Source organism: Perca fluviatilis, chromosome 17, assembly GCF_010015445.1.
Source record: "Perca fluviatilis chromosome 17, GENO_Pfluv_1.0, whole genome shotgun sequence".
Taxonomy (NCBI): Eukaryota; Metazoa; Chordata; class Actinopteri; order Perciformes; family Percidae; genus Perca; species Perca fluviatilis.
In genome coordinates, this window is record NC_053128.1 from 3,819,646 (window position 1) to 3,841,437 (window position 21,792).

The following is a 21,792-nucleotide window of genomic DNA, read 5'->3' on the forward strand; positions in this document are numbered from 1 at the left end:
TGTCAGCCATTAACATTACTCTCTTTTTTAAGCGAGTGAACTGTCAAGCCAATGTTTTTTTCATTTTACTTCGTTTTGAGATGTACAAAATGATGGTAGGCTAAATCAACAACAACAAATGGTTGTTCTCTCAGGCCACTGCTTGGCACTGTGTCAGTGATCAAACCAAATCAGCCAATCAAAAGGTCCTGGTAAGTATTCAAAGTGACCAATCAAAAGGAGCAGACACATCAGCCATCCCCCGCCTCCAAAGTCTCCCTGGTTTTTATGTGCGCAAGTTTTGAGACCAATGAAACCCCATACATAGGTCAAGTGTAGGGCCAGGTATCGCCGATGATTTCACAAATCAATTGGCTTTCCATTCACAAGGTCCCGCTTTGATTTGGTATCAGTTAGGTTGGGGAAATTTCTGTTTCAAAATACCAATTTTGCTTGGATATTAAAGAGATTCTCAGAGAACTTATGCTGTGAATTGTGCAAGGAAGAAGCAATCCTCAAATATTTTATTATTCACCAGATTAATGTTTACATTAAGAATTAAACCCCAAAAAGTACTTTTTACTGATAAAGACTGTGAGATACGGTCGACAGCTCCAAAAAGCTAGTAAACCTATCTATAGCTGAGGTTATTTTGTCACACATGCTGCTGCAGAAGGTCAAGAATGAATGTCCGTGCTTGAGTATGTATGATGTTGAGAGATGGAGGAATCCACAGCGGGGATTGCGTCATGCAGTCAACGTGGCTGCAGCAGCTTCACGTCCACTCGGAGGAGTGCTCTCAGGACCAGGTCTCGCTCTGGAATCGGCCCGTCCTCTCCATGGCGGCCAGCATCTGCTCGGCGTCCTCGGCCGACATGCCTCCCTGCTGCTGGAACACCTCTTTCAGAGCGTCACACACACCGGTTGGCATTTCTTTAGCGTTACTGCACAGAAGGAAGAAAAATAAACAAGGATAACACTGGAGATTTACAGCCACTCAGTGTTTCACCTGTCCCTACACACACACACACACACAGGGGACTTCTAGATTTTTTTATTTTTGTTTTTTAGATTTTATAAAAAAAAAAAAAAAAAGGGACAACATGAGCACAGAGTCCAACATGTACAGTAAATGTGCAAGATTTAGCCATGCAGGCTAATTTTCATCTGCAGTCCCTAGCACATGTGTCAAACTCAAGGCCCGCGGGCCAAATCTGGCCCCTGGCAGATTTAGATCCGGCCCTCATAACAATTTCGGTTCATAATAAATTGTGGCCAACTACTTTTGTCGCTTTTTCTGAAGTTTTTGTCACTTTTTTTTCTTTGATGGCTAAGTTACTTTTTGGGGGCTTTATGTCAACTAAGCTGTAAGGGAGAAGGGTATATGAGACATGCAATAATACAGTCAAAGATGTTTGACTTTTTCGATTAAATAAAAACATGTCAATAAACTAAACATGTCTGGCCCTTGAAGCGATTCTTATTTTCCAGCGTGGCCCTTAGGGAAACTGAGTTTGACCCCGCTGCCCTAGCAGGTTGATAGCTTAAAACAATAGATGCGCTATAACAATACAACACATAAGCATAAAACAAGGAGACGATTGTGAAAATTGTGAAGCTATCCTGAATACCCAGATGGGAAGAAAGGAGACGTTTTAGTTTTGGTGCCTTGGACTCACCCAGCGATGTAAAAGCAGCCACTTCTATTAGCAATCAGGTCCCACATGAGCTCAGCGTTCTCCCTCACACGGTGCTGCACATACACTTTCTCCTCCTGGAATACACAAACCGTTCATAATTAGCCACGAGTTGAAATGCTTACCATCTTCTCCGATAGCAATGCTAATTTCTCTTCTGAAATTTCCATTCCGGGACAGAATGTCTGTTTCTGTTTTGGCCTGTGTGTAGTTGTTAACTGCCCAGTTTGACACCCGGGTTGCCAGACATGAAACGCAAACACGCAAAACCAACGAGCTGCAGCCGTGGTAGTTCAACCAAACAAACTGGATCAACAGAGATAGACCTGACCTAAAAAAAACTTGCCATCTTTCTAAACAGTTGCATGACCTGGGGCTTCATTTCTAAAACTGCGCAGCGAATTTGCGTCAGAAGTGGCATACGGATGAAACACTGGATGGGAGTACGCACAGAAATATTCAGATTTGGCAGCTTTATGTCACGCCCATAGTTTCCCTTAAATAGTCAGTGAAACGCCCCAAAATTATATTCATTCATACCGACATCATGATCAGAGAGGAAGTCTTCTTGCTGTCGGTCTCCATTTGCCACATCTTCAAACAACTAATCTTCACCTTAATTTTTCAATGTTCACAAATTCTGAATAAAAAAAAAAAAATCAACGTTAAAAAATTCAATACACCAAATTCGGTGCTAGAAATTGAATGTTTTTTTAAGTTCAAAATCTGAGGAAACAGATTTACTTCCATAGATGGTCATTTCCTCATTACATGTTATACAGCGATCTAGTTGGTTACTCGCAAAAACTTTGAGACACAGCCGGTGACGTGATCCCGACTGGTGCAGGCTAACGCCGCCATGCTAACCCACTAACTGCTAACGTTACCGGAGGACCGGGCAAGTGGTCTGCCTTGTTGATGTCTCATTAAATCAGTCATACACACAGTACTGTCTAGAGCTGTCAATCTTCCTCTATAATACCATTCAAATTCCATTTGATATTTTTTTTATATTCAAATATTTAATGCTCAAATGCAGCCTGTTAAATAATATGTGCTACACTACTCCGGCTTATGCATTGTCAATGCCACTATAAGCATGTGGTGGTTGTTACACATTCTGTCCACTAGAGGGACTTCCAACATTAGCCTGGCCTTGAGGAGTCCTGCACGCAACTTTGTTTACACTCATTTTCCACCACGAGCACACAGCGACAAACACAAATCAACAGAGAACTCTATAATGAAACATTATCTAACAAGTGTAGTGAAGCGACTCTGTTGTAAAGGCTACACGGTGCTCGGTTAGCACAATGACATGATGTTAAAGTGATGGTTCGGAGTAATTCACCCTAGGGTCCTTTGCACCATGACCTCGAGCCAAACACCCCCTCAGAAGCTTTTTTCACCTGGGTCTAACATAGGGAGAGTTAGCTAGAGTAGCGTTATCAGCTGAATAGCTTAGCGCAGGGGCTAATGGACCCACGTTTGTATCTTGTAAGTTACCCCACTAATAATGCCCAAAATGATACCAAACGTCTACAAGTAGTACAAATAGGTTATGCTCTCATAAAACGATGGATTGGAAAGTTTGTAAGTACACCAGAAGTTTATGTAAATAACACTCTGCAGTGTCATGCTGCGTCCTGCTGAACCCTGCAGCTTCCTGCTACGTCCATCCATGCTCTGCTGGGCCACGCTACATCCTGTAATGCCCTGCAGCGCCCTGATATGACATGAACTAGTACGACTACCATTTGAAGTCACTGTTCCATTATTAATGTGACTATTATCGCCACTGTTCATCGCATCCCCAACCGGCACCGTCAGACACCGCCTACCAAGAGCCTGGGTCTGTCCCAGGTTTCTTCCCAAGAGGGAGTTTTTCCTCGCCACTGTCGCACTGCTTGCTCTTGGGGGAATTATTAGAATTGTTGGGGATTTGTAAATTATAGGGTGGTCTAGACCTACTCTATCTGTAAAGTGTCTCGAGATAACTCTTGTTATGTTTTGATACTATCAATAAAATTGAATTGAAACTTAGAAAACAAGAACGAGCTAACTATTGTTAACATTTAGCATTTTGGCTCGGTGGATGTCGATTTTAAAGTCATGTTAAAACTATTTCCCGTCCGTCCTTACGATTTCCAGCCGCAGCCTGTCGCTCCCCCCTGTACTAACGTTACTCGGCATCGTTAGCTCCGTAACGTTGTACTAACTTTACTCAGTACGTAACGTTAGCTTAGACCTCACAATGCCTTGCGTTTCTCACTCCCGCTAAGTTATTGTTCATAAGACGTGACATGAGTGACACATGCGGGTAGGTCAAGGCGAGAAGAGGGAGATTAGTTAACGTTAGCCAACATATTTATAAAAAATAAAAAAATAAATCACATTTCAAATAATAATTTCAACATTTGAATAGTATTGATTTTTTACTATTCAAATTAAATTTGACTTTCGGTATTCGTTCCAACAGCCCTAGTACTGTCCATGTTCTATCTGTTGACATGTTGCTAAAATACCGCATAATGTTGTTATTATGGCTAACAATCCAGAGAGCTAGCTAGACTATCACGACGACAGTGATTGGTTTAAAGAAATGCCAATAAACCAGAGCACGTTTTTCTCCCATCCCAGAATGCTGTGTGGACTAGCCAGACCCTCCTCCTCTCCACAGCGTGTGGATGGTCTGGCAAAGCGAGGCTACTTTAAAGTTAATTAGTTAACTTTTCCAAAGAAGAATAAAGTGCCTGGTTGACTTTCTGTGATTTCCTGTAATCATTAACGTGAATATTGAGTGAGCGTGTGTGACCTGGTCTCGTGAGAAGGCAGTGAAGAGGTTAAGGTGTCCGGTCTTCATCATCTCCTCCCACTCTGTCCTGAGGTAGAAGTCTTTCCGCTCAGAGCGACAGCCAAAGAACAGGACGTTGGCTAAACAGCAGGAAGACGAGGAGGAGGAGTGTCATGTCAGAGGTGTGGAATGATGTCAAGTGAAGTCATTTATTCAGAGAATAAGAGAGACATAGTCAGAGAGCTAAAGATCTCACCGTCTTTCCCCTCAGCGATCCTCTCTTGTAAAGCCGACCTGAAGGGTGCCACTCCTGTTCCGGGTCCAACCATTATCACAGGGGTGTCCTTCTCTTTAGGGAACCTCATAGTTCCCTTCTTCACCCACAGAGGCACATACACCTCCCCTGTAACACCATTTAATACGACATGGCTTTAAATTACTTTTTTACAAGTTATGTGATATTTTTTTTATAAACTGTAGGACTTGGTGAGGATTACAGTTTTTAATTAGGACATGTCTGCTTTCAAAAAAGATTATTTCTATTAGTAGTTTATTTTCATCAGTTGCAGGGCATCCCAAGCATTTATTTGAAACATGGGTCTCTATCACTAATTTCCCATTTTTGAGAATATATTTGATCATATTTTATGTCTCAATGTAGCGATTTTGGGGCTGTTTCTTGTTAAACAAAAAGATCTGACTCTTTAACTAAAAGGTCTATCCTAGGTAACCTTTTCATAATGTTGTCAGACACTTGGAATAATAATCTGAGTCTGTCAGCGGAAACAACAGAACTTTTAGTGGACGTAAATTGAAGGCACGCAATTGCCCAAAAACTTACATCGTAGCTTGTTATTTATTACTGGAATGAGTTCAAAGATTGTTGTTGCCATCTGTTTTAATCTTGTGGTCTGAATCTTAATTAAGAACAGATATGTTTTCATCAGCACTTTCCTTCTGTTTAATCGGCGATCATTAATCACTGTTGCTCAAGTGTGTCGAGACACTCCCCTATGTGGTTATTCTGTTTTGTTTGTCATATGGCTTTTTTTGTTAAGTATCTGTTTTCAATTTATGAATTGTATATGTGTTTTATGCTGAGTAGTATTAGGCATTTTTTATAACGGTGAAGCACTTTGGAACTTTGGTTTACTGTAAGATAACAAATCATATTCTTTTACATTGTTTTAATCAAACAAGGAAATCTTTGAATACTTCTTGCGCGTGTGATAATTTTTAAGTGTGTTGACCTAGGATGTGTGTGTGTGTGTGTGTGTGTGTGGCTATTAATATGTGTTTAAGGAAGAGCGCTATGGAGGATATTCTTAGTCATTATTAAAATAGATGGTATTGCTGCTGTGCTTTGTACACTGGCAAATGTGAAAGTTGAACACTAGTCACTATTGTTGGCCTTCTAGCCCACTGGTAATCAGGACAACTCCATCTCCTTCTTTACTGTATGTCTATGTTTTTTCATGTATTGTACTTTACAGCAAGGCAGTATGCCTTGCTGTAAAGTACAATTACCAATTACAACCAACTACAATTACCAATTACAAGTACCAATTGCAATTCAGGTACGAAAATAAAGTTGGAAAATTGAACCCCCTTAATGTTCTTTGCCTAAACATTTGTTCCTTATCAATTAAGACTCAGCAACTGTTTTGTAGTAATGTAGTCGTAATTATGTATATTTGAAGTTTGTACCAAAGAGAAAACAAAGTGAGAGGAAATTGGTGAATGCCACGAATTCTCTTAAATCACTTGCATGCCTGTTCGTGCAAGGGGTTTCTTTCATAAGGCCATGTTGACACATCGATTTCAACATGGTGACACATCGATTTCAGCTGCACGCTACTGAGAAAACGGCCCCTGAGAAAACGCTAACAGAGAAAAGGAACACAATGTATGCATGTCTGATATTAAAACAGAATCCAGCCAATCAGAATTAAGTCATCTCTGTGGCTGTGATCTTAGCACTTGTAAAGTGTGGTGAGAGACCTTGTGCAGGGTCCAGGGAGGCTAACCAGGTGGAGCAGAGGCCTCTTCGCGGTTTATACATCTTGGTTTTGTAACTAACCACAGCTACCAGGATCTGAAGCCTGTGTGGGTGAGCCTGTGCAGAGAGAAGGATTTTCTACAATAAGTCAAGATTTCACACTGTGATTTCTGTCTACTGATTGAATGCAATTTACAGCTTTGCCTGAAGCATCCAGATGACATACACAGCAGATTTCTCTATATCGTATAAATAGTTGTCATAAAGGATGAGCTACCTGGAGAGAGGAGGCGATGGAGAATGAGCGGGGCTGGATATCAGGGAACAGATCTAGCAGATAGTCTACTTTGAGTTCTGCTGTAGTGTGGGGGAAATCTGCCAGGACCTGCAGCAGCAAGAGCACAACACAGTCACACGGCAGGTCAAAGGACATGTTAAAAGCCTCTCTGTGTAGAATGGGTCTCCTACTGGAAGCAACAAAAAAGACTGAGGAAGACAGCAATGATCTTACTGAGATGAATGTGCTAAAAGCAACACTTTGACTACCTATTTTCAGGAGCATTGCCTCATTTTTCTACAAACAAAATGTATGTATGCTATCAAAGTAATTAAAAAGAGGTTATAATCACATGAGATCCTACGCACAGGGGCTTTAAAATAAAGTAAAAAGCTAAATCAAAAAGGCAAGGTTTTAATTTTCTTTCCTGGGCTAGAGTGAACTCCCAGCCCAGCACTGACTCTAACGCTGAGCCATCACCTCCAGCGCGGTGCGTCGGGGGCGGTTGCAGTAGCTGTGCAGCTCGTCCTGGCCCGCCGCTGAGCTCAACTCGATCAGCTTTGACCGCTCCAACTCATTGGTGGCAAAGGTAGACAGCAGCTCAAAGAAGGAGCGGCGAGGCACAGCAGCGATGTCTAGGTAGCTCTCCACCAGGTGGCGCACAGCGCAGGGCTGAGGAAGCCTGGCTGGAACTGAGAAGACAGAGGTTCAAAGTCATTTCAACATTAATCTACATCCACAACATTTTGCCGGATGTCCTTCTTTTCGGCTGGATGTCGGTTCCCTTGGGCCTTCTTTGAGTGTGTGTGTGTGTGTGTGTGGGTTTCTTATGTTCAGAAGATTGTGTCGTCCGGCGACTTTCGCGCACAGAAACTCAAGTGAAGATAATGACCTCTTCTGAAGAGTCGGTCATGTTTTTTTAATCCTCCGTGTCCTCCTTGGCTACTAGCAACTGCGTGGGGGAGGGTGCGCGATCACAGAAGGCTTGTATCGTGTGGCGACAGTTTTGTTGTCATTACTAAGATTTCCTCATGGGGACGACAGAAACTATGCACTAGCCTACAGCTTTACGTTTCCTGCTGCACGGCTAAAACAACTTTTGAACATGCACACGTTCCACCAAAACAAGTTCCTTCCCGAGGCTATTTTGCAGACGGCACCGTGGCTCTGTCCGGCACTTAGCGCCGCCCATGAAGATTGTGATTGGTTTAAAGAAATGCCAATGAACTAGAGCATGTTTTTCTTCCATCCCGGGAATGCTGGGTGGACTAGCCAGACCCTCCCCCGCAGCGCTGTGGAGGAAGGTCTGGCAAAGTGAGACTATTTCACCATGAAATCTATCAAGGCTGGGCACCTGGGTAGCTTTTTCTGGGCGAAGAAGAAGAACACTCCTGTTCCTGAAATTTGGATTTTGAATACTTTGAAAACTTTCTGACTTTAAAAAAAAAAATGATGTATGCTTTCGACAGGAAGTTCGGAGCTTTCACCGTAGCCTACGTAAGCGGTCTGATGTTTATACTTGTGTGCTGGTGTGTGCGTCGAGCTGGTGTATATGTGTGTGTGCGCGGTGTTGCCAACTTAGCGACTTTTCACAAAAGCGACTAGCGACAAATCTGGCGACTTTCTGTAGAAAAGACAGCGACATTCTGTTAAAAAAAAAAAAGTCGCCAGTATTGTCCAGCGAGCATGCAAGGTATTTCTCTCCTGTAGCCCCAAAACAGTCACCTCTCTCTTCTGTTCTGTGAGTGAGGAACAGCTCCACCCTCCCCTCTGTGCACTGCGAGCAGGCAGGTAGAAAGGGGAGAAAGGACAGGTTATGGGGGCCGATGTAGGTAGGAGGCACCAGAAAGACGCCGCTGAGCTGGTCTGGCCATGGGCAAGCCAGCCTTCTTTGAGAATTAGGGGGGAATGCAACGCTACCGAGCCACGGCCGAGAGACGTGCATCACCGTGACGTGTAGTTACATTTTGAAATGCGTGAAAAAGCCTCGGAATCTGAATTGAAAACGTTTACAAGCAAACACATTTACAAAAAATAATGCCCACAACACTGGAGCTTTAAAAAAAAAAAAAAAAAATATATATATATATATATATATATATATATATATATATATATATATATATATATATATATATATATATATATATATATATATATATATATTTTTCCTATCTCAAGGCTAGCGCCAGAAACACACCGCACGCAAAAGCACTGCGAATAGCCGCAAAACGCCGTGAAGCAGAGCTATTTTGAATCTATCTTATTTATTTCCTATTGAACAGTAAGCTCAACTCCAAAAAAGGTTACAGGGGTGTTAAGGAAGAGCAGATTAGTGGCCGGGTTGGCTCAGTGGGTAGAGCAGGCACACATATACTGAGAGGTTTATGACTCAACGCAGAGGTCCAGGGTTCGAATCCTGTGACGATTTCCTGCATGTCTTCCCACTCTCTCTCCCATTTCTCACCTAGCTGCCCTGTCAATTAAAGGCAGAAAAGCCCAAAAAATAATAAAAAAAAATAAAATAAAAAATACTTCTGGATCTGGAATATAGTGTTACATCTAAACTCAATTGCAGGCTAACTTATTTAAAAAATTTTATTTGCTATGAACCAAAGGTCTTGGATAATGCACACAGTGAAACTGCACAGACAGACAGACAGACAGACATGCCTACCTGCAGTGTTGTCTGTGGCCCTGAGAGTGAACCTGGCCTCTGGATCTAATCTCAGCAGTTGACAGAATTGCTGTACGTCCTCTGGGAAGTTACATGGACGCATCATCACCACGTCACCAGCCGCAAACCTACACAGCAATACCACAACTAATTACCACTTTCATTTTGCATTCAAGAAGAAAAAAAAAAGTGGACCCCACAATTCATCACAGTACTGCTAGTCTATATCCTTCGCGTTCCACTTGCGGGATTGCTCCGGTGCCACAGTTTCGCTGGATGCATGGATTTTCCGTTTCCTTCCGCTTTCTTTGTGTTGGAATTTTAAATCCAGTGGATTTAAGGAGGACTATGGTTACCTTCTCCGCAGATCTCTGCAGGCTAAATCCAGACAGCTAGCTAGACTATCTTTCCAATCTGAGTTTTCTGTCGCACGACTATTTTGCAGCGGCTCTGTGCGGAGTTTAGCACCACCCATGACGATTCTGATTGGTTTAAAGAAATGCCATTAAACCAGAGCACGTTTTCCTCCCATCCCCGAACGCTGTGTGGACTAGCCAGACCCTCCTTCAGCGCGCTTTGGAGAAGGGTCTGGCAAAGCGAGACTACAGTACTGCAAACCTCCAGTCCAGTTGTTGTTATGGTGCCTACAAACTTGTGGTAGGGACGGCAATAAGCAGTAAACGCGAGTTAGTGCTGCCGCTGCACCCAAAGCTTAGCCTGGTTGATGAACTTTGCTGCAGATGTGCACTGAACCCAGCGGCAAGCGCAGCGCAAACTGCGTTGGGTCTGAAATGCTTATGAAGGTAGAAGCTTTAATGACTGCTGTCAGATTAATGTAAAGGGGTGCACGTCTGAAAGAGACTCAAGATTACTTACTCAACATTGGATCCAGTGATATCAAACTCGATGTGCCTCACATCCTGAAAGTGCAACATGTCTGTGACTCTCCTATTGGACACCAGTCTGGCAGGAAAGGGATGGGACTGGGAGGGGACAGTTTGCTCCATGGGAATCCTCAGCCTGTCATCGGTCTTCTCTTTCACATCATCCAGGAAGTGGAAAGTGTACGTTGGCGGGAGCCTGCCCCAAAAATCAAGCAAAACAATTCCGACTGACTTTGAATCAACAGTAAACCCAAAACAGGAGTTGATAGGTTTTTGAAGGACAAACTTTCAATCAAAATATGCAACCACAGAATGATATGTGTCAAATCAAGAGCATACTCACGGTTCATCTTCCCTCATTGGAATCACAGCGGCCAAAGATGGGTACAGGGCAAACACTTTCTCCCAAAATGATGTGAGCCACGGGTCGATCACAGCGTCTGACCTGGTTCAAACAGATTTTGGTGTAAGTAAAACGCCCACTGTTGGATCCCAGCTAGGAACATTTGTTGCATGCCATTCCCCTCTTTCTCCCCACGCTTCCAGACTCGCTCTACTTTGCTGAAAGATTGATCAATTTCGGATAATGTATATTTCCATCAGTAGTCAATCCATCGATCCATCTTCGTCCGCTTATCCGGTGTCAGGTCGCGGGGGGAGCAGCTCCAGCAGGGGACCCCAAACTTCCCTTTCCCGAGCCACATTAACCAGCTCCGACTGGGGGATCCCGAGGCGTTCCCAGGCCAGGTTGGAGATATAATCCCTCCACCTAGTCCTGGGTCTTCCTTGGGCCTCCTCCCAGCTGGACGTGCCTGGAACACCTCCCTAGGGAGGCGCCCAGGGGGCATCCTTACCAGATGCCCGAACCCCCTCAACTGGCTCCTTTCGACGCGAAGGAGCAGCGGCTCTACTCCGAGCTCTTCACGGATGACTGAGCTTCTCACCCTATCTCTAAGGGAGACGCCAGCCACCCTCCTGAGGAAACCCATTTCGGCCGCTTGTACCCTGGATCTCGTTCTTTCGGTCATGACCCAGCCTTCATGACCATAGGTGAGGGTAGGAACGAAAACTGACCGATAGATCGAGAGCTTTGCCTTCTGGCTCAGCTCTCTTTTAATAAATTGAATGTAATACCCCACCCGCTGCGCCGATTCTCCGACCAATCTCCCGCTCCATGATCCCCTCACTCGCAAACAAAACCCCAAGGTACTTGAACTCCTTCACTTGGGGTAAGGACTCATTCCCTACCTGGAGTAGGAACTCCATCGGTTTCCTGCAGAGAACCATGGCCTCAGATTTAGAGGTGCTGATCCTCATCCCAGCCGCTTCACACTCGGCTGCGAACTGATCCAGTGAGTGCTGAAGTTCGGAGGCCGATGATGTCATCAGGACCACATCATCTGCAAAGAGCAGCGATGAGATCCCCAGCCCACCGAACTGCAACTCCTCCCCACCCCGACTACGCCTTGATATCCTGTCCATAAATATTACAAACAGGATTGGTGACAGAGCGCAGCCCTGGCGGAGGCCAACCCTCAACTCAAACAAGTCCGACTTACTGCCGAGAACCCGGACACATCTCTCACTTTGGTCGTACAGAGATTGGATGGCCCTGAGAAGAGACCCCCTCACCCCATACGCAGCACCTCCCACAGTATCTCCCGGGGGACCCAGTCATACGCCTTTTCCAGATCCACAAAACACATGTAGACCGGTTGGGCATACTCCCAGGCTCCCTCCAGGATCCTTGCGAGAGTGAAGAGGTGGTCCATTGTTCCACGACCAGGACGGAATCCGCATTGTTCCTCTTCAATCTGAGGTTCAACTATCGGCCGAACCCTCCTTTCCAGCACCTTGGAATAGACTTTACCAGGGAGGCTGAGAAGTGTGATACTCCTGTAATTGGCACACACCCTCTGGTCCCCCTTTTTAAAAAGGGGAACCACCACCCCGGTCTGCCACTCCTTTGGCACTGTCCCAGACTTCCACGCAATGTTGAAGAGGCGTGTCAACCAGGACAGCCCATCCACACCCAGAGCCTTGAGCATTTCTGGACAGATCTCATCAATCCCAGGGGCTTTGCCACTGTGGAGTTGTTTGACTACATCAGTGACTTCCACCTGGGAAATTGACAATGAAGTGTGTTTTATGACGAGACTTAACGATCTCGGAAGTGGGGGAGGACCTAATATGAATGGGAAGTTTATTCCAGTCTCTGGCCACAACTGAATAGGCACAATCACTCTATGTTTTCATGTGAGACTGTGGAATAGCTAAAAGGAACTGATTAGACGATCCAAGGGTCCTGGAGGAGTGATGTAGGGTAAGGAGATCAGCAATATATAAAGGGGCCAGTCCATGTAATGCCTTAAAAACAAGTAACATTACTTTAAAATTGATTCTATATATTTGACTGGTAACCAGTGAAGAGAAGCCAATATTGGGGAAATATGGTCCCTCCTTCTGGTACCAGTCAACAATCTAGCAGCCTCATTCTGTACAAGCTGCAGGCGTGACAAAGGTGATTGACAAATCCCAGAATATAAGATATTGCAGTAGTTAATACGAGAGGAAATAAGAGCATGAATAACAGTCTCCAAATCCTCACGAGAGAGGAAGGATTTTATGTTAGCAATAGTGCTCAGATAAAAAAAAAAGGCTAGATTTGACAGCCAAACTAATTTGTTTGTCAAATTTGAATGCTGGGTCAAAGATGACACAGCGCACACACTTAAAACAACAGTCATGTCAATATCCCCTCTCTCCTGCTCTGAGTTTTTGGTAATGTTTGAATTAAAAAATTGCTGGGTGTCTAACTGCGTGTCAATCACTGCTCAAGCACACGCATTCATTCTCCCTTGTGGGGGGAGGGGCCTAGGAGACCGTTTTGGGCCTTAGCAGACAAGTGGGAGGGACTGAGAAGTTGTCGATGTTCAAATTTTTTGGCTAAGTCCTGGATCTTCCCAATCCTACCCACAGTATTTGTGTTTATTGCTCTTGGTGGGATTTTTATGGGTCTTTGTAAATTAAAGAGTGTGGTCTAGACCTACTCTATCTGTAAAGTGTCTTGAGATAACGCGTTTCAATTTAATACTATAAATACAATTTTAATTGATTTGAATTCTTACCCCAGGTCATGTTGGTCATCTGCCAGCCCGACAGGCAGCAGCATATTGGCACCCAGCTGCAGGAGACGCTTGTGAAGCTTCTTCGCCACAAAATTGAACCTAGGGGGGTTTATTAAGGCCATGAGTCATTCTTAATGTGTACTGTAAGGGCTGTAAACCATAAAAAGCACTGACTTAGGATAGGAGGAGTCCCCCAGGCCCATTATGGCACAGTCCAAGCGACCCAGAGAGCCAACAGGCAAAGACTTCCTGAAGATAAACCTCCAGAAGTTCTTTGAAGAAAGTAGAGATGGGCAGAAAAACATAAGTGAACAGGGTCAGACATATACAAATGTATGGGTTATCTTATTTCAACAATTTGTATTTTCTGGTATAAAGTAAGAAAATCTGAACATTATACTGTATGATGTAAGATATTTTAAACTGCAAACACTCAATATTCAAGCACATCCATATTCACATGCACTGTATGGTTTTTCACACTGCTTATGGGAACAGTTAAAGGGACACGTCACCACAAAACTGAATTATACTATTCTTCCTCTCAACTGCATGTCTCTTTGTTATCCATTTTCTGTTTTATTACCTTCATATTGTCTGGAGGGTCTCCTTGGCCAGTGGTGGCGCATACAAAAACAACCAGAGGCTCGGAGATCAAGTTGGCCTGTTTGAGGAGAGGAAACACACACACACGCACACACACACACACACACACACACACACACACACACACACACACACACACACACACACACACACACACACACACACACACACACACACACACACACACACACACACACAAAACACAACGTTTCATGGGATTTATGAAGGCTTTAACATACAGTGGGTCGCGCAAAGTTTATGAACCCATGCTAAAGTTGACTAAAAAGAGGAATAAAAAAAAAAATTATCTTTTGGAAATTGATTATAATGCCTTAATTAAAAAAAATTAGGAAAAGTCCAACCTTTAAGGACACCAATTTTCTTTGTGAATGAATAATGTATCGTAAATAAATAAATGTTCTTCCTTAAAATACAGGGGGCATAAGTAAGTACACCCCTATGTTAAATTCCCATAGAGGCAGGCAGATTATTATTTTTAAAGGCCAGTTATTTCAGGGATCCAGGATACTATGCATCCTAATAAAGTTCCCTTGGTCTTTGGAATTAAAATAGCCCCCCCCCCGACATCATCACATTCCCTTCACCATACCTAGAGATTGGCATGGTTTTATTTCAGTTAGCCTAACAGCTGGTTTGATTTGCATTGAGAGATGATCTTATGGAAAGTACCCCATGCCAATCTGTAGGTATGGTGAAGGGTATGTGATGGTTCGTATTTGCTCTTATATAAGTTAATGATTAACCGTTTAACAATTAACCAACAATAACAACATTGACCGATCAATACGTCCTACACACCGAGTATGCCAGGCAGACACGCAGCTGACAACCTCGCAGGTGGATGCGGTGGAGACGGGCTCGGACAGCTGCCGGTGAATGGTTCCAGCGGTTCCAGGAAAGTGGCTTCATGTGCCCCGGACAATGCACAGAACATAGTGGCTGCGCGACCGGCACAAGGTTGCAGCTGTCCACGGACACGGAGCACAGAAAGTGTGTCTGAGTGTCCTAGACTGGACTGAACTGGGACTCAGTTGCCCACTTGTCGGTTAACGTAGGGCTGTGCTAGGGCTGGACAATATGACCCAATATCGACTAATAGCACATTTTACCTCAGTAACGATAAATGAACGATAATTGAATTTTTTTGTGATTTGACGACAGACACTGCATTTTTTTAATTAATTTTTTGTATAAAGTTTTTTTTTTAAAAGTCAATGGACCTTTTTCACAGCAGACATGTTGACTTGTCATAGTAGGAAAAGCACAGCTGAAATGTATAACCTTAACGATGGCTCAATTCCATCAAGTGTCCAAGTAAGCTACTTCAGTGAGTCAGCATGCGCAATACCAGGACCTCTCCTAAGTGGAATGCAGCCATCACTAATGGTTTAATACCAGGACCTCTCCTAAGTGGAATGCAGCCATCACTAATGGTTTAATACCAGGACCTCTCCTAAGTGGAATGCAGCCATCAGTAATGGTTTAATACCAGGACATCTCCTAAGTGGAATGCAGCCATCAGTAATGGTTTAATACCAGGACCTCTCCTAAGTGGAATGCAGCCATCAGTAATGGTTTTGAATACACCTGTGCTTTTCCTACTATGACATGTCAACATGTCTGCTGTGAAAAAGGTCTATTGCGTGATAAAAATGTAAATAGGCTATACAATCTATTTCTTAACTGCTAATTAACTTGTTAGTCCTAATTTTGAATCAGCAAGTTGCGTTTTAAGCCCCTCTTTTTTTCTGCTTGTGGAGAGCTACGTGACACGTGAAACTATATTGACGAGGAGTTAAATCGGCCGTCTGAGAGTACACCAGGCAGACACACAGCTGACAACCTGGTGGTGGAGGCGCTGGAGACGGGCTCAGACATTCACGCCGCGGGCCGCTGTGGACTTGTGTCAGTCCTGCAAGTGGTTTCAGGAAAGTGGCTGCATGTGTCCGACAACGCACACAACATCAACACTGGTACAATTAGTGACTTAAACAATTTCTAACACTAATAATTTTACATTTACAAACTTCAGAGCAATGATTAAAACACTGGATTTAAGATGTCTTGTCTTGCCTCGCCGAAATACGGCCACCAACCTGCTAACGTTATTCAAACAGCGAAGGAGGCTGACAGCGGAGCTCCGTTCAGTCGCCCACTTTTCTACAACAACCTAACTTACCTGTGGCCAAGGTAGCGTTTATACAACTAGCTTACAACTATTTTGTAAAATTATGAACGCAACACTTTTGTTTTTACCCCCATTTTTCATGAGCTGAACTCAAAGATCTAAGACTTTTTCTATGTACACGAAAGGCGTATTTCTCTCTAATATTGTTCACAAATCTGTCTAAATCTGTGTTAGTGAGTACTTCTCCTTATGCAAGCCGATTGTTGCAGCAGCTGTCCGGGTGGCTGGTTTCAGACAATCTTGGAGGTGAAGATGCTGGATGTGGAGGTCCTGGGCTGGTGTGGTTACACGTGGTCTGCGGTTGTGAGGCCGGTTGGATGTACTGTCGAAATTCTCTGAAAAGCCTTTGGAGACGGCTTATGGTAGAGAAATGAACATTCAATTCACGGGCAACAGCTCTGGTGGACATTCCTGCAGTCAGCATGCCAATTTCACGCTCCCTCAAAACTTGCGACATCTGTGGCATTGTGCTGTGTGATAATACTACACATTTTAGAGTGGCCTTTTATTGTGGCCAGCCTAAGGCACACCTGTGCACTAATCCTGCTGTCTAATCAGCATCTTGATATGCCACACCTGTGAGGGGGATGGGTTATCTCGGCAAAGGAGAAGTGCTCACTAACACAGATTTCTGAACAATATCAGAGAAATAGGCCTTTTGTGTACATAGAAAAATTCTTAGATCTTTGAGTTCAGCTCAAGAAAAATGGGGGCAAAAACAAAGTGTGCGTTTATAATTTTGTTCCGTGTACATACACACACTTATCTTTACAGTCTATTGTACGCACTATTTGCTTGCAAAAGATTGTCACGATTGATAAGACGACAGGAGTCCTTTTCTTCCTAATGGGGATGGATACAGCTCCTGCATGGGGTTTGTGCCCATATGATTTCTGTTTCAGTTTTGGTTTGGATGACTCACACAGACCCGGTCTGCAGTCCAGACCAAACCGGTTGTGTGGTGGGTAGGAATGTCACTTAAATTACCCATTTGTGCGACGTCATGTTGTGTTCTTTAACCCACCCAATATAGCACAAGTAAAGCTGGGCCATATGAAAAAAAAAAAAAATCAAATATCACAATATTTTTGACCAAATACATTGATGTCGAAATTGCGGAATATTGTAGGGTTGACTATTGGTGCTTTCACAAAATATTTACACAGTGAGATTTTTGATAAATAATAACCAATAATGTGGATCAGTGTTGTAGTACCTGAAATTGGTCTTGCTCTCAAGACCACTTTTCAAAGGTCTCGGTCCAGAATCAACCACATTTTTAGGCCTTTATTTTCACAGGACAGCTGAAGACATGGAAGGGGAGAGAAAGGGGGAAGAACATGCAGCTAAGGGCCACAGTCGGAGTCGAACCCGCGGCCTCTACATATGCGCACAAGCTCCACCAACCAAGCCAACCCGGCCACAGAATTAGGGGTGCATGATATATCGACTCAATACCGTTATCGCGATATCACATTGCGCAATATTATATCGAAAGTGTCACAATAAGTATGCAATATTTTGTGGAGCGCTGCGTCCCGTCCGTTGGCTGCGTGGCTTAGCTGTGTCTGATTTAGAGCCCTCTTGAAACGCTATAATGATCATGTTTCATTGGCCAGTTACCGTGCCACGTGCACATGTTAGTGCACGTCAGCACTGGTCCACTACGTGATAAACCCTATGGAGCGTACCACGTGTGTGCATATTTCTACAGAGTGACAGTGTAAGAAATAGATAGAGACAACAAACAGAACGAATCAGAGAAGCGAAAGAAAAGTTAGTCCTGTTCTCTTTATTTATTTTATACTGTCCAACCAGTAAAACATGTCCTGTTCTCTTTATTTATATATTTTATACTTTCCAACCAGTAAAACATGTCCTGTTCTCTTTATTTATATATTTTATACTGTCCAACCAGTAAAACATGTCCTGTTCTCTTTATTTATATATTTTATACTGTCCAACCAGTAAAACATGTCCTGTTCTGTAGACATGGTCCTTATTTATTTATTCATGTTGGACCAGTCCAATATGACTGACAGTTGAAATAAACCTTGTGTTGTATTTGTTATGAATCTATTTTGATGCGTTTCCCGTAACTTTTGTAATTTTACATATATTTAAAAATATCTAAATTAATATCGATATCGCAATATTCATAATGGATATCGCAATATCACATTTGGTCAATATCATGCAACCCGGCCACAGAATCAACCACATTTTCAATCAGCAAGTCTTGTCTAGGGATCAGACCGGTCAAGACCACAACTATAGGGATATCACTAAATTGTCAGATTTATGTGTTGACATCATTACTGTGATTGGATGTAAAACTTCCTGCTTCAAATGCAACCAATAACTAATTGACTAATTTCTAGTTTGAAATGTGTTACTGTTAACCGTCCTTTTCACACACTCCCAAAGTAATTGTAGGTGACGGGAGAAGCAGCTCTGGCTGTCTGGGAGATATCAGCCAAATCGTTGGTAATAACATTTTGCGTATTACATTTTATTTATTATATTTTCTGAACAACAGTGTCATCATCCATCGTGGTGTTTCACTGTAGACATCATCACGTGCGGTGGACATCGCCCAAACCCTACTTACCACGACGTAGTTGTCCAGAGGCAGCACCTGAACCTGCAGGTGCCTTCTCCGCGCCTGCCGCCCAATCCTCTGGGCCGTGTCCTGGGCCGTACCAGTTTGGCTCCCATACAGGACCAGCAGAGTGGGCCTGGACATAATGACTGAGAGAAACAAAGTCACAATATCATCGGTATTTTAGAAGTAAGTAAGTAACGTTTATTTCTAGAACATATAAAGTGCTCATATTATGCTCATTTTCAGGTTCATAAATTGTATTTAGAGGTTGTACCAGAATAGGTTTACATGGTTTAATTAACAAAACAAACAAAAAACATATATTTGTTGTACTGCACATTGCTGCAGCTCCTCTTTTCACCCTGTGTGTTGAGCTCTCACATTAACACTAATTGATCAAATAAACCAAAACCGATAAAGAGCCACATACACTTACAAAAAGATAATGTAAGTGTCAGACAAATGAATAATTACATATCTCTTATGTACACGAGTGGTCTCTAAATCCACAGATTATAGTCAATTATTTCAAACAACTACAGGAAACACTAAGCAATAATATGTATCTAGTGATGCTTTATAGTAATAAGGCACAACATATCAGCACTAACTGTGATGTTTGATAGGATTTGTATGGTCATTATACTTTTATTATTGTAATATTGTCATATCTTTGTAACCATGTGTTTCTTTGCATGTGGTCGTCATTTCATCGTGTAATGAGATCATGTTAACTTTCTGCCAGTGTAGTGTTCATATAGGGAACCTGGTGCGATTAATCTATTTTTAATATGCTCAATTTAAGCATATCAATTTGTTATTTTATTGTTGTGACATGTCTGTTTTTTAAGTAGCCGTTCCTTTAATCAAATATGTCTTCTTCGGAGCATAACCTTGGCCAGTAGCTATATATGTCCATTACTTGTAACGTTACAGAAAACATCACAATTACATTAATAAGACTAACGTTAAGTCTCTTATAATGCAGTTTCCTACCTCGATATTCACGACGTTAAGTTACTCCAGAACCGGATAACTAGCTAGCTAGTAACGTTACTGGACATCACTGTGTTGCTGGCTGCTAGCAGGCTAGTTACCTGGCCAGAACATATTGTTAATTATTTTTGTTCGGATTTATTTTTCTTTTCTATGAATCACTTATATCAACAAAAACTAAGTAAACAAGCCACTTACCGCTGCTAACTTCGCCAACAATAGCCTTGGACGCTAATAAAATTAACAAATAACTCCACCAAGTAAGGCAAACAGCACCTCATTCTAAACATCAACGCTACACTTTACGGCAAGCCAGTGCACGTTGTGATTGGCTCGTGTTCGTGCGTTGGTGATGCTACATTCAAAGCCGCACAAGGAAAATCAGAGATTCGGAACTTCTACATACGATAACTACCCTCTATGAAAAAAAAATGCGGTAGATCATGAACAATTTTCATTTGAAGAGTAGTGCAGTGAGTAAGTACTGCAGCCCACTAGTCATTGTCAATGTCCAAAAGCATATATATAAAACAACTGTTTTATTGGACTAAATTGCTTAACTGTATATGAAGTAGTTAAACTAGCTCCACCCAGGGACGAACTGGAGCTAAAAAACAGCCCTGGACTTTCTCCCAAATAGGCCCATCATCTGACCATTCGCCCCTAGCCGTGCGCGACAGACACTAGCCAGGAAGTCCTGATACTATGCCACAATACTGTAGCCTATCAGACAAGGTATTCACAGCAAGTAACATCTCAAAACCAATGATGAGAACTGGGGTTGTGTTTATTAGCCATTTGCGGTTGGTACCATCCAAACACTCTCTGTAGAGACAGGTGTTTAGACTTTTGCTGAGGCATAGATATATATCTATGTTGCTGAGGGTGGTAAGCAAAAAATTGTTCCAGGCTGTGACTATCTGACTTGGGCCGTGTGAAATATTGTGATGTAGAGCATTCTGGGACATCCTGGCACTTGCCTGCACTCTCCCTGTCATCTTCAACCTGAATAAACAAATTATTTTAAAGACAGGTTATTAGCTATTATTTATATAATATGTGTTGCTTTGTGTTAAAGAATTAGCATTGAATAACCTATTTAATATTTTGTCAATGTCATATTACACTTTTGATTCATATTAAGGCTGTGAAATGATGAAAATGACTAGGCCCTATCAATGTTGTCTGTGAAGCTTGCACAAACAACCACCAGGGGTCCGTTCCAAACTCTGAGTCTAACCCTGATGTCTGAGTTGATTTACCCTGAGATGGGAAACTCAGAGTTTTCGGTTCCAGAACAGCTGATTTGGTTCACTGAGGGTTACGCGCGTGCACAACCACTATAAAAAGGCAGCATGAATGGAGCCATGATTCTACGATTCACCATGGCAACAGCCAACAAAACTCGGTCGGCATACTTCACGCCTCTTGAACTGGAAACACTCATGCAGGCGTACAGCGAGTATGAACATGTATTTCGTAAAAAGAGCAACACCGCTACTGCGGCAAAAGAGAGAAACGGCGTTGGAGAAAATTGCTGCTCGTGTCAACGCGTAAGTTCCAATATAGTTTTGTCATTTCATATTTAATTTACACAATAATTTTAATTTATACTTTTCATTAATGCCCAGTGGGGAAATTACATTTTTTACACTGTTTGTTAGAACACATACTACACACAGGCATGAAATACACAGCCATGCTCATATTTGATCACAAATATAACATTACTGGTAAAAACTGGTGGAATGGTATTGAACCTATAATCTAGTTCATTTAGGTGCAATCCTGCGGGTTAAAAAACGCTCTTGGAAGCAGCTGAAAATGAAGTATAAGAACATAGTTCAAACAGGTAAGACTTAAATGTAGTAGGATCATGGCTTTACCTCATTTTAATCACATTTTAAATATGAGAGTAAATATTCATTGGCAATTTGAATG

At 42.7% G+C, this 21,792-nt stretch overlaps 1 protein-coding gene across 3 annotated transcripts; it reads right to left on the minus strand.

Moving 5' to 3' along the window:
* Window positions 1-463: 463 nt before the first annotated feature.
* Window positions 464-20,175, minus strand: ndor1 (NADPH dependent diflavin oxidoreductase 1). 3 transcript variants are annotated; one of them, XM_039780664.1, is made up of 15 exons: window positions 20,050-20,175; window positions 18,862-19,001; window positions 14,022-14,099; window positions 13,610-13,707; window positions 13,436-13,534; window positions 10,651-10,752; window positions 10,300-10,503; window positions 9,424-9,551; window positions 7,227-7,438; window positions 6,747-6,854; window positions 6,472-6,586; window positions 4,727-4,873; window positions 4,492-4,610; window positions 1,659-1,753; window positions 779-923 (listed from the first exon to the last, which is right to left on the minus strand). In XM_039780664.1, the coding sequence occupies exons 2-15, from the start codon at window positions 18,994-18,996 to the stop codon at window positions 779-781; spliced, it is 1,785 nt and encodes a 594-aa protein (XP_039636598.1). In that variant the 5' UTR covers window positions 18,997-19,001; window positions 20,050-20,175. The 3 variants fall into 3 exon arrangements, with proteins under 3 accessions (XP_039636599.1, XP_039636598.1, XP_039636600.1); XM_039780665.1 differs by lacking the exon at window positions 20,050-20,175 and having other exon boundaries at window positions 464-923; window positions 18,862-18,996; XM_039780666.1 differs by lacking the exons at window positions 779-923; window positions 1,659-1,753 and adding an exon at window positions 1,792-2,316.
* Window positions 20,176-21,792: the final 1,617 nt, after the last annotated feature.

Coding starts and splice junctions, on each gene's coding strand:
- ndor1 (XM_039780665.1), bottom strand. CDS start 18,996: ATGTCCAGGCCCACTCTGCTGGTCCTGTATGGGAGCCAAACTGGTACG. Junction 10,753..13,435: donor GATGACCAACATGACCTGGG/GTAAGAATTCAA, acceptor TGTTTGAACCAG/GTCAGACGCTGTGATCGACC. Junction 1,754..4,491: donor CTGCCTTCTCACGAGACCAG/GTCACACACGCT, acceptor TGTGTATTCCAG/GAGGAGAAAGTGTATGTGCA.